The 17,758-nt window shown below is 43.3% G+C and overlaps 1 protein-coding gene across 5 annotated transcripts in view; it reads right to left on the bottom strand.

Annotated features, from left to right (window-relative positions):
* Window positions 1–17,758, bottom strand: part of AQR (aquarius intron-binding spliceosomal factor) — a 184,372-nt gene that overhangs the window by 102,547 nt on the left and 64,067 nt on the right. For 4 of the 5 annotated variants that reach the window (XM_085869606.1, XM_085869603.1, XM_085869604.1 and 1 more), the window contains exons 13-17: window positions 11,093–11,206; window positions 5,318–5,421; window positions 4,976–5,078; window positions 4,728–4,848; window positions 2,519–2,660 (exon numbers count right to left, since the gene is read on the bottom strand). In XM_085869606.1, the coding sequence (XP_085725732.1) occupies window positions 2,519–2,660; window positions 4,728–4,848; window positions 4,976–5,078; window positions 5,318–5,421; window positions 11,093–11,206 (584 nt within the window). The remainder of the gene's footprint in view (window positions 1–2,518; window positions 2,661–4,727; window positions 4,849–4,975; window positions 5,079–5,317; window positions 5,422–11,092; window positions 11,207–17,758) is intronic. The other variant, XM_085869607.1, reaches the window with a different exon arrangement.

Genomic DNA, 17,758 nt, shown 5'->3' with positions numbered 1-17,758 from the left:
CATGAGTTTGCCAATCTCAGCGTTCAATTAACTATTGATTTGATGTGTTTTACTGTACTTTCCCATCATATTTTGCAATCCATATTTCATAGATCCCTACAAAGCTTCATTGGTTCCATGTGATTTAACATGCATATTCTCTACCTCTGCAGGGAAATTATTATGCAAATCCAACTTACCCACAATATAAATATAGCTCATGCATAACGGACGTGGAAAAGGGGAGGATTCTGGACCAAATTTCACTATCTTTCAGTGATGAATGTGACCAAGATGATCTTCCATCCACTTTGAAATCAGCCAACATAACTCTGTGTCTTTTGCACCTGAGAAGGTGGAGAAGTTTCTGCCAACACTCGACTGATTGTGCAACTGGACCAGATGACATCAGCTCTGCTGTTCTTTTTGACCTATCATTTGCACTTGGTCATCTTCCATCTCCTTGGAAAGCAGCCAACATCACTGCAATATATTAAAGTGGTCCAAAAACTGATCCCCTTAACTACAGACCCATCAGCTAAATTCCAATCATCAGCAAGGTTATGGAATCAATCATCGCAGTTGATGTTTTTCTTCCTTCCTTTTCTCCAACAACCTTACCTCAGATCACCAATTTGGTTTCAGACCAGGTCGCTCCATCTTGTACATGCTGCTTCTACTCACACAACAATGGATGGAGGCCTTCAATGTCAGACGTGATATCAGGGCCATCTCTCTGAACATGTATTGAGCTTTTGATGAAGTTTCGCATCCCACCTTGCTCTCCAAACTCTCTGCCTTTGGCATCCAAGGCCAACTACACATATGGCTTACTAACTTCCTCTACTCTCAGACATGAATTTAGAATTTGTTCAGTGAACATGTGGCTATCAATGGAATCCTTTCATCTCCTCTCCGTTAAGGCTGTAGTTCCCCAAGGGAGTATTCTGGGCCCAGTCCTATTTCTAATCCTAATCTTCATTGGCAATCACTGTGACTCACTGGAAAATCCCCTTTATCTATTTACTGATGCTTCTATGCTCTGCCATGACATATCATCCTCCAGACAGGCAGGCTGCAGGTTCTTCCCACCCTTCAGACCTTGATAAAGTCATTAGCTGGTCACATTTGTGAGAATTGGCATCTCAAACTCCTTGGTCTCATGATAAGCCATGACCTTTTTTTGGGCAAACCATGTTTCAGAGTTGGCCCAAAGCCAGTGGTCAACTGGGAATCCTCCATCATACAAAGTCCTTCCTTGGCACAATTGAACTCCTATCCACCTACAAGGCTTTCATATGCAGTTTGATGGAGGACTGCTCTGCCCTCTGAGCTGGCACCCCTGCCTAACACCATTCTCAGGTTGACGGCATGGAAAACAAGGCCTTCAAGATCATTGGAATCTCCCACAGTGAAGCTGAGTCTTTAGGCCTCTCACTCTCTCACCGCAGGCAGGTCGGTGGTCTTTCTATCTTCTCCCGTCTCCTCTCAGGCCTCGCCCCCCCCCCCCACGCTCTGTCTGTGATATGTCCCCACCATATTTCCACAGGGCGCTCAAGGTTCGCCAACAACCCCCTTCTGGTAAAATAAAACTACCAAAATCACGAATCACTGCTCACCTTCACTCTTTCATTCATCTTTATTCCCGCTTTTGGAATAAACTCCCACACTCTGTTCAATCCCACTCTTCCCTCAGGGTCTTCAAAACAGATGTTCACCACCACCTCTTATCTTCCCCCATCCAAATCCTCGATCTTTTCGACCCCCGTCAATCCACCCCAAACCCACCTCCTTCAAATTCCCTGCTTTCCTTGTGTTCTCCCTGTATTGTCCATCTTGTATACCGTGTTCCCTGCCCCATCCCTCTCCCTTCCACAAATCTCCTCATGCTTCTGTTTCCCACTGTTTTGTCCTTCCCTCTCCCGCCCCTCTTGTTGGATGCCCCCCTTGCTGTGCGTTATGTGTTAGCTCTCGTATGAGCCTCAACAATGTAAACAAAAAAAAGTGCTTCCTCACCCTCTCGTTAAACTGTTCTTTTTGTTCAGTTGTGTCCTGATTCATTCAGTGTTCTCGCTCTTCCATGAGCTTTGACCTTGCATACAAGATATATATATATATATATATATATATATATATATATATATATATATATATATAGATATATACACACACACACACACACACACACACACACACACACACACACACGTTTAAACTTCAAAAAAAAAAAAATTAAATATAAAATTGCAAACCTATCCAAGCTACGAGGCGATCCGGAACCAGACATATTATTGCTAAAATTACTCAGCCTGATCTGAACCGAATCCCAGCACGAGGCTGGAATCAGAAACATTTACAGTGGCTTTTTAATTTTCAACAAAGCAGAATAAACCTGGAAAAATTCATTAAAGCATGGTGGTGGGGATTGGACTCAATGAATAAAGTATTAGAACATTAAATAGCGAAATAACTAGAACATGAATGATGTTCCTGCACAGACTAATCAAAAGCGTGTGTAAATGTAAAAAGACGGTCTTACCAGGGTTTCATGCGGCTCACAGCATCCTCAATGTCCTGGCGGATTTCATAGGTGGACTCGAGGCGAAAAAGGTTGAAATTTCGAAGGAGGTAATCATGCAACGTCAAGAATTGCAAGTTTAATTTTGGAAGTGCCAGGCAGCCTTAAATAAGAAAGGACAAAAATAAATAAATAAAAAATATATATATATATATATATATATATATATATATATATATATATATATATATATATATATATATATATATATATATATATATATATATATATACACACAAGGTCAAATAATAAAGTGCAAGAAAGACATCCATATAGACCTCCATGAATAAACAAGTAAACATGTGATTGTTATTAATGCAAAACTTGTTTTGACAAAATCATCTACCGGAAATGTGCTGACTCGATACACTTAACAGTATTCCACCATCCAACCTGAGCAAAATTATGTTCACAGTGTGTTTATGACCTCAATGAGTGAGCGAGCAACAACCAACAAACTAAAAATAAAAAAAGTTTTAAATGTGGCTGTAAACACGACCTGCTCTGCCGAATTGAGTTTTTGACGACATTCCCCCTTTTCTCATGAATGAGTACATTCACCACCAACAAGGAAATCAAACACAGGAAGAATAATAAAGAAATCAAGTGCCAATAATTATATTAACCTTTCTCTGATGACATGTATATACTTTTAGTTTTTACAGGGTGTCAGTCCTGCCAAAACAGTTTAATGGCACAGGTTGTACTTGGTGGTTTGCCATTGCATTTCCAGCAGTCAGGACAGGAATTTGAAATTTGTTCAGGGTGCCGGCAATAGCTTGCTACTCTGCGTAAAGGACAGGATAGGTCCATCAACTAATGATGGCAGATGGGACATGCAATTTAACATCCATCCGATGGACGGCACACACATTGATGAATCACCCTGCCTGTGAAACACCAGGATGACTGTTTGTAGATGGTTCAAACTCAGGCTAGACAGCTCACAGGCGAGTGTGCCTGTGTGCTTCGAGGCTATCATGCCAGCCCAACCTTCATCGACTCTGAGGTTTAAAGTGCATTGAAGTCAATAATTGTGACTAGCTGGTGATGGCAACAATGCACATTACATAATAAAATTGGTCCAGAAGGTTGTGATCACATCTGATTTTTCAAAAGCAAAAATAAAATAAACAAGCTCGAATGAGCAAAGATCCTCGTCCTCTTAATGATGACGTCATAAAAACGAATATGACATCATTGTAATGTATCAGGTTTGCGATAAATTATCTGGGCTAATGCCCGGCTTGATTCCCGCAAATAAAATTCAAACAGCTTGCCTAGTTTCGGAGATAATGGTATAGGCGATTTCCATTAGTGGCGATATTATGACGTAAACGTTTTTTTTCTAGGAAGAATTTCAAAAATCGGAAATGGTTACTGCCTGCGCGTGGGCTTTCTGCATATACATGGCAAGTTTCACGAAGATCCGATGAAAACTCTGGGTTGTGAAACAAAAAATGTCAAAAAATAGGAATGACATCATAAAAATTGATATGTCATAGTGATGTATCATATGTGCGGTAATTCATCTCTGCTAATGCCCTGTTCGATTCCTGCAAACAGAATTCAAAAAGCTTGCCTTCAAAAAAGTTTCAGAGATAATTCTTTAGGCGATTTCCATTAGCGGAGATATTTTGACGTCACAACTTTTTTTCTAGGAGGAAATTTCAAAATCGGAGATTGTTACTGTCTGCGCAGGGTATTTTTTACATATATATGCCAAGTTCCAGGAAGTTTCGATGAAAACTGTAGGCTGTGAAACAAAAAAGTCCACAAGAACAACGTGAGTAAGACCTAGAGATCCTCCACGAGGATCTAAAAAACAGGAAAAATAAAAGAAAATCAAACTTTATACAAACCTTGTGCATAATTGTTCATTCACTTAAGTCTTAAGGAAACTGAACATTAAAGTAAACAAGAAAGCATCTCAAAATGCAAAGCCCGTCCGCGTTTGCTTTGTACTCGAACTAAACTTGACGACAACGACAGCTAAAACAAATATTTAATATATAAACTCATGATGCCCATATGCTCATAAAATGGGTTTGTTGAAAATTTGATGGCAAAGGCTCAAATGGTAAATAAAGAATCACGGCCATTACAAAACCCTGCCATCTCACACTGCGCGGTGGACGAGCTCAAAACAAAATAAATTTAAAAATCACACCTTCTCCGGAGAAGTACTCTGTCGGGACTATATTCTCCTCCCAAATGATGACCTCTGTCGGGTAGAATGGCATTTCATTGAGCGCTTGAATCTGGGAGATTCGCCGCTCATGTCGAGACACCTATGGCAAGATGATCAGGTTCAAGGTAGTGGATGGAATAAACCCTTGTAAATGCTAACATGTGATAAATGTCCAAAGTTCATGGTAAAGTTAACTTTTACATTTAAAGATACGGGATTGTCATTACCATCATTTCAACAAGAAAACTTTTGGGGTGTGGACTGTGGACGTTCTCCGGCAAAGGTGCCAGTAGATTGAGCCTTGTGGCCAAATCATGCAAGGTGTCCTCACTGCAAAAAACACATTATGGAACCAGACCTCAGATTAGCGCATCCTCTGTCAGCATTAAAGCAATTTCAAATAAACTATCCACTACTCACATCTAAACTCCCCCCCATATCTCCTCAAAATAAAAGCAACATCAAAACACTTAAATGACTTTAAATGAGACTCCACACATGACTGCTGTTCCCCTACATCCCAACTGCCGCTGCCGTTATTGACCTCGTCGAGACTCCCAGTCACTCACCTGAGGCTGTTGAAATGCTTGAGGAGGTTTTCTCGAGTGTCGACCGATGCCACGTTGGACAACGCGAAGCTCCTGAGCTCCGGGAAGTGTGCAAAGGCTACACGCTGCACATGTGCAAGTGAAGCACATATACATGAGGTCACAATACCAAAAATTGAAGCAATAAAGGTTTTTTTAATGTTAAATTAAATGAGAATGCAAAAACATGCCACTTAAGCTTGGAATTATCAGCTTCATATGTGATCATCAAAAGGTTCTTGCTAATGATGGAATGGTTCAGTGGAAAATTAAAATAAAGGTGACGAACACCATATTTTTCACAAATGTGAATACCATTTCACATAAAATTTCAAAGACCATCAGTAAATTGGTAATGAGACCAAGCACTTCCGGTTCCAGTTTTGCGGCGACGGCTGGTTCTCTCCAGGGGTATCTGACGACTTTCTCAAAGATAAGTTTCCGATCGTTGTTTGTCACGTTTTGACTTTATTTTGTTGCCTCCGTCTTTACTGTGTGTTCCAAGTTCAGTTTTGTTTCAAAACTTGTGCTATTTGGTGAGTTTTTGTCGGTCTTGTCATATCGGGTTTCACTGAGGCCGACCAGTCTACGTGCACAATCATGTTTATTTGTATTTTCTCCTTATTACCATCAGTTTTTTTGTTGTTGTTGTTTGACCACTTTTCCCTCCACCCTCCTTCTAGCCCTCCCAACAATACCCTCTGTTTCATGTCTTAAAATATATATATTTTAAAAATACAACAACAAAAAAACCTTTTCCCTTCTTACCTTCGCTGAAACTAGGGTTTTTCGCACAAGGCCTGCATGTGGGTTCTCATTTATTCCCGCAAACAAATGTGGAGGGGAAAATAGGGTTGTCATGGGGTGTTCCATTGTGAAGGAATGGTCAATTTAGTTGTTTCGGTCATGGCCTTTTATCAAAAAAAGGCAGATGGGACTACTCACATCTGAACTTTAAATGACTTTAATCCGGATACGGAGACCACCACAGCACATTCAAACCACCTCACCACCCCAAACACATGTCTCTCCTGTCGCAGCCAACGTGTGGCCCTTGATGGACTCCTCTCATCCCCTCTTCCGGTCCAGGCTGGAGTTTCTCAAGGCAGTGTTCTGGGCCCTGTTCTATATCTGGTTTTCATAAATGATCTCTCCGACTCTCTGGAAAATCCTCTATCTCTTTCCTGATGATTGCACCCTCTGCCGAACCATATCTCTTCCCTGTGATCCTGATTACAAAAGGTGACAAAAGTGCTCAGCACGACACCTGCTTTTTCCTCTACCATACCACTACCCAGTCTCATCCTCCCCCTGTCCCCACCCCTCTCTTCACTTCTCCCTCCTCCTCCATGACCGTGCCTGCTCTCATCGTCTCTCCTCCCTCTCAAAGCTTCTCTCTCACCCCTCCCTCTCAATTCAGCTGCCTCCTCCCTCTTCAAAGCAAACTTCACTCTCTTACCACCTCCCCCTTCTCAAAAGCTCTCCCCACACCTTTCTCCCTCAATTCTCCCCCCTCATCCTTCTCCCTCAATTCTCCCCTCTCATCCTTCTCCCCTCTCACCCTTCTCCCCTCTCACCCTTCTCCCCCAAACGTCCCCCTCACCCCTCCGCTTCAAATCTCCCTCCCCACTCCCCCTTCTCAAAGCTGCCTCCTCTCTTCCGACCCCCTCAATTCATGCTCTTCCCCCCCTCCCGCTCCAATCTCCACCATACCTCGACCCAGTCTCCTCCTTCCTCTCTCTTCACCCCTCCCTTCTCCCTCCTCCTCCATGGCCATACCTGCTCTCATCGTCTCCCCTCTCCCTCAAAGCTACCCTCTTACCCTTCCCTCGCAAATCAACCACTTCCCTCTTCAAAGCAAACTTCTCTCTCTTTCCCCTCACCTTTCTCAAAAGCTCCCCCCCCCCCCAACACCTTTCTCCCTCAATTATTCCCCCTAACCCTTCTCCCTCAATTCTCCCCACTCACCCCATCATTTCAAATCTCACACCTCACTCCCCCTTATTCAAACCTGTCCCCTTCACATCTACAAAGCTGCATCCTTCCCCCAACCTCTCTCTTCCACCTCATTCCTCCACCTCCACCTCCTCCATTCTACCACTTCCCTTTGCACCCTCTCTTATTACTCCCCACTGCAACTCATCCCTTCCCCACCGAGCTCTTTGTGTCCTGCTCCCCATCTGACCCTCTCACCGAGCTCTTCTACAATCTGTCATCAACTGTCAACAAAATGTCTGCTGTTCTCCCTCCTCTCCAATGGGTTTATCTGACCACATGCTTGTCAAAGTAGACATCTCTCTGGCTGGAATTAGAGAACCACCTCAGCGCCATCGAGTCTGGCATTTCACTTAGGCCGACTGGCAGGGATCAAATTTCTCGACTGGTCTCCCATCTCTACTTCCTCCGATATCAACTCCTCCTGGGAATTCTTTCAAAGAATCTCAATCTCAATCTCAATCTCAATCTCAATCTCTCTCTCTCTCTCCACAGATTTATCCCACCTCGTCTTCAGATGTCCTACCCTTCCTCCCGCCCATTGTACACTGAAGCTCGGGGCGAGGTAGTTGTCCTGAAACAACTTGCCTTCAACTCATGGAAGGCTAATCCAACTGAAGGCAATCTCAGTTCCTTCCACAAAGCTTGGAACAAGTGTGTCTAACCTCAGTAGAGCCAGAAAACAACATCTTTCCAATCTCAAGTCTGAACTCTCAAACCTGTCTCCCTCCTCGAAATCCTGGTGGCATCTAGTTAAGTCTGTTTCTGGTGATTGTTCCCCCTCCATCCCCTTCCCTTACCTCAAATGGCCGCACAGCTGACACTGCAGTGAAAAGGCTGAATGCCTAAACTCTGCTTCCTTCCAAATTTTGTGTTCCAAACCCATCACTTTCTGTACCCACCATACTCAGTCACACCCAGCTGTTCCTGTACACGGTTTTTTCTTCTGACAAGGTGGAGAGCTTGCTGTCAAACCTCGACTCAGATTCTGCAACCGGTCCAGACGGCATCAGCCCACGTGTCCTCAAAACCTGCTCTGCTGCTCTTGCTCACCCTCTCTCTGTTCTATTCATCCTCTAATTTGCTCAAGGTCATCTGCCATCTGCTTGGAAATCAGCAAACATTACCGCTCTGCATAAAAAAGGCGCAAAAACAAATCCCTGCAACTACAAACCAATCAGCCTTCTCCCAATCATCAGCAACGTTATGGAATCCATCAATCACTTCAGACATTAAATCCTTCCTCTTCTCCAACGGCTTGATTTCCGATCATCAACTTGGATTCAGACCAAGTCACTCTACCATGGGTATGCTGCTTCTACTCTCCCAACAATGGGTGGAGATCCTCAATGCCAGACATGAAATCAGTGCCATTTCCCTACATATCGCATGCCTTCGATATGGTCTGGCACCCTGCCCTGCTCACTATACTCTCTTCCTATGGTATCCAAGGACATCTCCACTCATGGCTTGCAGACATCCTCTCCTGTCGCAGCCAACGTGTGGCCTTTGATGGAGTCCTCTCATCCCCTCTTCCGGTCCAGGCTGGAGTTCCTCAAGGCAGTGTTCTGGGCCCCATTCTATATCTGGTTTTCATCAATGATCTCTCTGACTCTCTGGAAAATCCTCTATCTCTTTCCTGATGACTGTACCCTCTGCCGAACCATATCTCTTCCCTGTGATCGACATGCAGCAGCAGCCTCTTCACTCTCTGCAGACCTGGATAAAATCACAAGCTGCTCAAACACTTGGAATATGTCTTTCAATCCTGACAAATCTCACACTCTCACCATGTCTCTCCGAAAGGACAATCTGGAACCCCCCCCCCCATCTACTTTCTCAACAATTCTCTTGAAGAAGTCCTTTCAGTCTGGCCATTGGGTCTCACTATCTGCCACGATCCTTCCTGGGAGAGCGCATTTCCAAGCTGGCCTCCAAACCAAAGCCAGTTGCCGACTGGGCATCCTCCATCGTGCAAAGTCCTTCCTTGGCACACCTGAGCTTCCAACCATTTACAAAGCTTTCATCCGCAGTCTGATGGAGTACTGCTCCTCCCTCTGGGGTGGTACTCCTTCCTCACACCGAGCTCGTCTTCACGCTGTGGAAACCAAGGCTTTTAGGATCATCGGTGTCTCCCGCGACGAAGCTGAGTCTTTGGGTCTCTCACTCTCTCACCCGAGGCAGGTCGGCGGTCGTTCTGTCTTCTACCATTTCCACTCCGCCCTTGCCCCCCCCCCCACGCTCTGTCTGTGATCTGTCCCCCTGCCCCCCGAGATTTCCTCAGGTCGCTCAAGGTCCGTCAAAAACCCTCTTCTAGTGAAACTGCCAAAATCAATAATCACTACTCACCTTCACCCTTTCATTCCCCTTATTCCCCACCTCTGGAACAAACTCCCATACTCTCTTCAATCCCACTCCTCCTTCCAGGTCTTCAAAACATCTGTTCACCACCACCTCATGTCTTTCCCCATCCAAAATCTTGATCTTTACTACCCCTCGCTAATCCACCCCAAACGGGCCTCCTTCAAATTCCGTTTTCCTTCCTGAAAATCCCTGTAGTACCATCTTGTTTACCATGTGTAGCCCACCCCATCCCTCTCCATTCCACAGATATCCTGGTGTCTTTGTTCCCCACTATTTTGTGCTTCCCACTCCTGCCCCTCTCGTCTACTGCCTTGTTATACGTTTCTGTGTATTCGCTCTGACACGAGCCTCGACTTGGTAGACCAAAAAAAAAAAAAAACACAACTACCACCACCACCACCGTTACTTTTACTTTATTAATGACCAAACTATTCCTACATTCTCATAGTGTCTGCAGGGAACGTTTGTGACTGGCTGGCCAGGCCAAGCATTTGACAGATGACATGAATTTATAATTTGTTCTAGGATAACGACAAAATCTCACCGACTCCTTACGAAACATCGCGTGGGATCTTTAATATCTACCAGCTCATGCCAGCAGATGGGTCCTTTATCTTAACATCCTTTGATTCCTGCAAACCACCAGAGAAACAATTTAATAGCCGGGTCGAGATTTCAACAAAGGTGACTGCAAATACCTCCAAGAGCCAAAAGGTATCCTGCCATATATATGAAAATTTAAATAAAAACTACTTTTATGTGTCAGGGTGCCAAATCATGGTCAGTTTCAATGTGGAAATGTCGGGTGTGAAACATGATTTCCAGTCCTACAACAGTGAAGAGCAACCATGTGATATAAACCCCCCAAGGAGCCCTGACCTTCTTCCTCGGGTAATCTTCTCTACTGATGACAGCCAATCAGCTCGAAACATGTGTTTGTAGGTGATGCTCCCTGTAGATGTGCTGGCCCCAATAGGTCAAAAACGCAACGTCCTCACAGCATTCCTTATCATGCTTCTCCCTTTTACTCCTCAAAAAAAAATATGGAACCCCCCCCCACAAATCCCCCTCACTCATTCTTCGCTCTTCATCCTTCTTTCGCTCAATCTCGATCATCCTTTTTTCCTCGAACTAATTTAAATAAATATTTTGAAGGAAAACTTTAAATACTTCATCTCAACTTTCTGTCTTCTCACACACACACGACTTTTTGTTCCCTCCCCATTTTATTTCCAAGATTGCTCACAAACTTCCCCATGTCCCATGTGCTTATACAGCATTAATTTTCCTTGTGTTTTGAACCACCCTTCCCTCCACCATGGTCCAAAACAGCAAACGTTTATGTAAAAACATGTGACCTGCCCAGCTTTAAGACAACTTAAATTTAAACATTATTACCTGTAATGATGTGATCCGATCATAATGTGTGTTGGTCATCTCACGGTCAGTTAAGGCATTGCCAGACTGGTCATTTATTTCAAATCCAACGTAAAACTTCAACATGTCCAGGAGCTGTGAAAGGGAGAGCACGTGATGAATCAGTGAGTGGACCTCAATATCACCTATTAATCTGACTGAAGAACCTCACAAAAAAATGGTGGATCTTCAATATTTCAATGCCCATCGCTGAGACTTGCGTATATAACACACAAGATATGATAAACATCGAAAATCTTCACAAAAAAAAAAACTGATTGTAGCTTGGATGCAATTTGTATTCTCAACACATGCTCCATGAACTTAACCGAGTTCTCGTCCCAGCCCTCACCCCTGACCCCCCCCCCCCCACCAATCACATGTAGCACGCACAAGCATTTAAATTACAGCTGTTAGGTTTTTACGTAAAGCAAACTTAAAGCTTAGCCATACGTAACACAGGATAGCTTGCTTTAAAGGAGTAAAGCACATGAGATAATATATTGATTAAACTAGAAGGGCACTTGGTAGAGCGCATACCTCCACCATGTAATGCTTGATGCACGAGAACATTTCGGGATCATAAAATCATTATAAAGTCACGAGAACATAAAATCATTTTCATTAACAAATTGCAATCATATATGGAAATCATTTTAATTAACAAATTGCAATCATATATGGAAATTTTTGAAATATCATGCTTTACAGTACTATATCGTATTTGGCCCTATCTCTCAATGGTGAATAATCACTTTTTTAAAAATAAATAATTCTCGTATCCAGATTCGGATCCGGATCTTCACCAAAATATAATCAGTTCATCCTTGTCACACACCGAACCTGTCCACAAAATTTCATCTGGATCCTTCCACAACTTTTGGAGATAGCCAGCGCACAAACAAACAGATAAACAAACAAATGAAATTGCTCGTTGAGCAAGGAATTGCCAGGATAACTTTGTCATATCTCCATGATCTCTGAAAAAACAAAAACCTGGAAATCAATTTGGTTCTTATAAGTCGATAGTGCTACTGTTTAATGAGTTAAAGCACTTAGTTTGGTCATGATCATAACTTGGAAGTCAATCGGACTTGAAATGGTGTTTTTAATCGCAATTTGAAAGTTTTGACCCGACCTCCCCCCCCCTCCGACATTCGATCCCCGACCGCGAAGAAGGGTGTTGATGTGACACCACAATGAGACATATGGTTGGATGCAGTATTGGAAGATGCACATTTTGGATTTGGTTTGAAGTCGATACGACCATTTTAGCGGACGTTATTGCGAAAATAAGAATTTCGGTTTTTCGGTGACCTTGACCTTTGACCTAGATTCACCAAAAACGACAAGTGTCAAAGTAGGACCATGGCCGACGTCTGTATCCAGTTTGGTCATGATCGCTGAAGCGGTGTGGCTGCTACAGGGTAAACAAACACACAAAAAGACAGACAGACAGACAGACAAACAGAATGAAACACACAACCGACCACCATAATTGCCGAAATCCGAAGGATTCCGGCAAGTAACAGACAGAAAGGGGTGAAAACATAACCTCCTTCACCTACGGTGGCAGAGGAAAATATCACAGGCAGGGCAGCACAGGTCGGTTCAGTATTTTATTTTAAATTATTCATTTTGTGCACAAAATAAAGCCTCATAGAAGAGCAAACAAAAGCCGCTGTCACATCTTGACATTTTAGCCAGCGTATGGCAATGTATCAATATTGATCTAAAACGCTGGCGTACGCTGAACTATTGATGTTTTTTTTATTTTTGGGCGTATAATAACGTGTTGGACGTACGCATAACGTATTAGTAACGTAAACAGAAGGTTTTAATCGCACATAGATAACTTATACCAACGAATGCTGAGCGTGTTGTCGGCGTTCACAACCAATGCCCAGCGATAGTCTAACTTATGCATAGCGTGCAGCAGCGTATCGCCGACGATCACGTGGCGTAGGCTATTCATAGGCTGCGGCTCGACGATTCATATCATAACCGCACTAGACATCGAAGTGTGAAGCCGCTGTCACACCTTGACGTTTTCGCCAGCGTATGCCGACGTATGAAAAATTTGCTGAACCAAGCTGGCACACGTCGAATACGTTATGGGTAAGTTTTGTATACGTTAAGAGCACGCTGGCATATGTCGTAGTACGCTGGCATACGTCGTCATACGCCGAGTACGTCGAGAAATTTTCAGCATGTTGAAAATTTCTCGACGGACTCGACGTATGACACACGTTCCGCATAGGCTGGCATAAGTTGTAGGCACGTTACGTGATCGTTGACACACGTAACTTGTAAGTTACTCATAAGTCGAAACACGTGAACGTAATGGTTAGCGTCAGTGTTCCAGACTCCCTGTTTTTTGTTTTTTTGTTTTTTTTTCTTCGGTATGACAGTGATGTTGACACTTCGATTTCTAGTGCGGTTATGATTTAAATCGTTGAGCGGCAGCCTATTAATTATATTATCTTATAACCGCACTAGAAATCGAAGTGTTAACATCACCGTAATGCCGAAGAAAAAAAAAGAAAAAAAAAACCAGGGAGTCTGGAACACTGACGCTAACCATTACATTGACGTGTTTTCGACTTGTGAGGAACGTACAAGTAACGTGTGTCGACGTGTGTCAACGATCGTGTAATGTGCCTACACACGTTACTCATAGGTTAGAAATAAGTTTCGGGTACGCTAAACATTACCTCGACATGTTTCGACTTATGAGTAACTTACAAGTAACATGTATCGACGTGTGTCGACGTGTGTCAACGATCGCGTAACGTGCCTACAACTTATGGCCAGCATTTTGAGGAACGTGTGAGTCATACGCTGGCATACGTTGGGAAATTTCAAGCATGGAAAATTTGTCTAACAGCTCGGTGAACTACGACGTTTGCCAGCGTACTACGACGTTTGCCAGCGTGCTCTTAACGTATACAAACTTACCCATAACGTATCCGACGTGTGCTGGCGTTTTAGCCCAATTTTGCATACGTCAGGCATACGTTGGCTAAATCGTCAAGGTGTGACAGGGCCTTAACAGAGGGACAATGTGACAACAGTTGGACACAAGCATGGGAATGAACGAACAGGAAAAGAGGAAATAAAGGTAAGAAGGAAACAGTGATATGCAAGTAAGAGGGGTTGGATCAGGTAGGGTTCATGGGGGTAGAAAGATCGTGAGTTACGATTTGGGGTGAGGGGTGGGTGCAGGGGATCAATGTAATAACCCATTAATTCTGGAGGATATAGGAAAGGTAGGAAGGAGGGCTGGTGTAGAAGATGCAACTCGACCCCAGGAGAGGTGTTAAAAACAGAACAGGCCTTGTGCTTTGGCCTGACTGCAGGAGATACAAATAATGTTGAGAGCTTTACATTTCACAAAATCGAAGAGACACGGATATGATGCTGAGGCATTTGCACATAAGGAAGAACAGTACTCCAATGAGCAATGGATAGACAGAGGACTTGGCGGCTCTGAATCGTCGATTTCTCAAGGAATGATGGAGGAAGCCCACCCAGTCCATAGCTGTCTTTGGAGGCCAACTTTGCTAAATGGTCAGCCAGGAAAGGTCACGCTTTTCGGAGATGTCAACGATGTATGAAAGGAACAAGACTGGACCCATGACACACTGACTGTGGAACAGACTCTCGACTCAACTTGGATGTTGATACAACACAATACACCATAGTTCAGCAAAGGGTAGAGTACGTGACATAGTACAGCATTTTATAGCATCGTGCAGCAAAATATAGGATAACGCAGCCATGGTAAAACATTATGCGATGCAGAATTGCACGACGACACAAATGTTGCAATATCACCATCTAAGTCACCACAGCACAGTGAAAGTGAACACATTCATGTTGATTTTGTTTAATTATCACGACTCGCAAAGTATCCGTCCTTGCGGACGGGTTCATTCCCAAGCTTTTGTGATTTCCACCTTGCAATACATGCTTCCACCAGGTGGCGCTACATGATGCACACGTACATCGAGAATTTGCATGTTGCCCCCTCCTCAAACCCAATGAAATTATTATTGCCTAAAACCTTCCTGCACACTCAGAGGACAACCACCAGTTTTCAACTCACTCCATCCAGCGGTTTAGGAATGAATCGTCAAACAAAGACACAAACAAAAAACCCACAAAAAGACACTTCTCAAATTATATAATGGTACGATACCGTTGGATCTTTAGCATCTTGAACGTGCAAACATGACAGCTGGGTTAACAGGTTTACACCCCTATTTGTATGTCAGGGTAGAGAAACAGCACCCATTCTTCCCACTCTGCTGTCAATACACCAGAATGGGAACTATTTGTCCCGTTCAATCTTGTCAGAGAGCAAATTCTGAAGAGACCTAGTTCAAAGATAAGAAAGCTACCAATCAAAAGTCCATCTGTACGACTTGTAAGCATAATTAAGCCTGGTGTTGGCTTAATGGTAAAGGTGGCTGACTTGAGATCTTAGGGTCTTGAGTTTGAGCCCTTCCCTTGCCATTAGATAGCACCAGATGGGTTGACTCAGCCTGTCATCCTTCCGAGGTTGGCAAAATGAGTACCAGCGGCACTGCAGACCAACAATGATGCAAACAGCAGCCACAGGCTGCATCCAAAATATTTTTTACAAGCATATATTTTGTCAAAATGTACACGTGGCACCAATTTTAGGACCTCGATGAACGTGAAATAGTTCCAGGAGTAATATTCATCCCACTTTCAACGACAATGTGCGAAATGATGATATTTTAAATGGAAAAGCCATTTCAAAATATGACGAAAAATAATTGTGCTGAGTGCAGGCAACACACGAGGTAGTCACGAGTCACTGGAATCACGGAGGACACGTTGATGGGAGGTTAAATGGGACAAGAGCAAAATATTTGTCTTTTACACTCAAAAGTTGCCATCATGAATCATGTACCCAAAGCAAATCACCCACATTAAATAACTGGAGTTATTACTCATATCTAGTGGAAGGCAGAACTGCCAAATTAAACTGAGGAAGGTCGTATGTTGTATATATATATTCCCCCATTATAAAATGCATATCTGTCCCATGTTTACACCTTCAGCACCACTTGGCTATCTATACAATAAAAGGTAGTATTTCTTCTCGGCCGTACGTCACACCCTCCCCTTGTGCATGCTTTGCACATACTATTACAAATTAAAATTTCAAAAAAAAATTAACACCACTCAGTGCAAAAAAACAAGCAAGTCCAAGCGCTCACCTCTGCCAGGCTGAACAGTTTATGTTTTGTATCCCACGAATAGACCGGATCTGAATCTTAACCAAAATCGAATTGGCTTGTTCTTGTCACCTACCAAACTCATCCACCAAGTTTTGTCATAACCTGCCCACAACTTCTTGAAAATTAAAAAAAATTCCAGTATCCAGTTCTTTCACCAATGTCGACCTCACCACATATCCAACCTGTCCACCAAGTTTCATCTGAATTCATCCATAACCTTTTGAGATCTCCTGCTCACAGACAAACAGACAAACAAGCCGGTAGGCGGACATGGGTAGTCGATCAAGTCGAATTTAGTCGTTTTTCAGCCGTTACTAGCCAACAAAAGCGTCCATAGCAACGGTCCTCTCACACATAAATAGGACATACTATGAACCTACCATACCAATTTCATGTATGTCTGACTCGTAGTCTCTGAGATATAACTAACTTCGTTTTTTTGTTTTTTTTCGACCAGGGTTCATTCAAAGTCTATCTTCTCCGACAGTTTTCATGGGAGCGGGCTGAATTTTTTTTGTCAAGGAGGCTGAATGTGTTGCCCACAAACGATCATAGTTTGATTTTTGAATTTCGATATTGTTATTTTTTTAGAATATTTCAAAGGCCCGTTGCTTGGCAACCGAGGGGTCCATAGCAACGGTTCTCAAATGCGCACAACTAGGTCATGGTATGAACCTACCACCAGAGTTTCATCAAAATCGGCCTACGATTAACGGAGTACTAGCCTGGACAGACAAACAGACAGACAGACAGACAGACAGACATAACGACCGAAAACCTGACAATAAGGGTAGATAGATCGACTATCCAACAACCAAACACGGGTGAAAACATAACCTCCATCCATACGGTGGCAGAGGTAATGAGCAGTGCAAACCAAAATGTGTACTACTATGTCAGGATAAATACACAACAAAAAGGAGGAATTTCTTCCCCAATTGTGACGACCACATTCATCATCGTGGGGAAGCTTGTGTGCTCCTGTCACCCGGAGAGCTATATGAGCAGGAGCTTTGCTCCTTCCTGGTAGGTCCTACCTAGTCCGGCAGGTCAATGGGTAGGAGCCAGACTAAGAGTAGCCACATCTTTGGGGACAGGAAAATTAATTTTTTTCCATCTGGCCAAGTCACCCACACCTTCACAGTGGTCCTGTGTAGAGGATTTTCCTTGTTTCAGGACAAGGTGAATGGCACCAGCCAGTCTTCTTTGTCGTCTTCTTCTATTCTTCTTCGTCTTTATCTTCTCCTTTCTTGTCTTCTATTCTGCCATTTCTAGTCTCAGTTAGTCTCTCATCTTTCTTGTCCAGGACTACCTGTGGGATGTCTAATTCTGTCTCTCTGAAGGGTATCGGAAAAAAAATATGTCACAGGTCATG

This window comes from Eptatretus burgeri, chromosome 2, assembly GCF_056783735.1.
Source record: "Eptatretus burgeri isolate ZD-2024b chromosome 2, Ebu_testis_v1, whole genome shotgun sequence".
NCBI lineage: Eukaryota > Metazoa > Chordata > Myxini > Myxiniformes > Myxinidae > Eptatretus > Eptatretus burgeri.
This window is presented reverse-complemented; position numbering and strand designations above follow the sequence as displayed.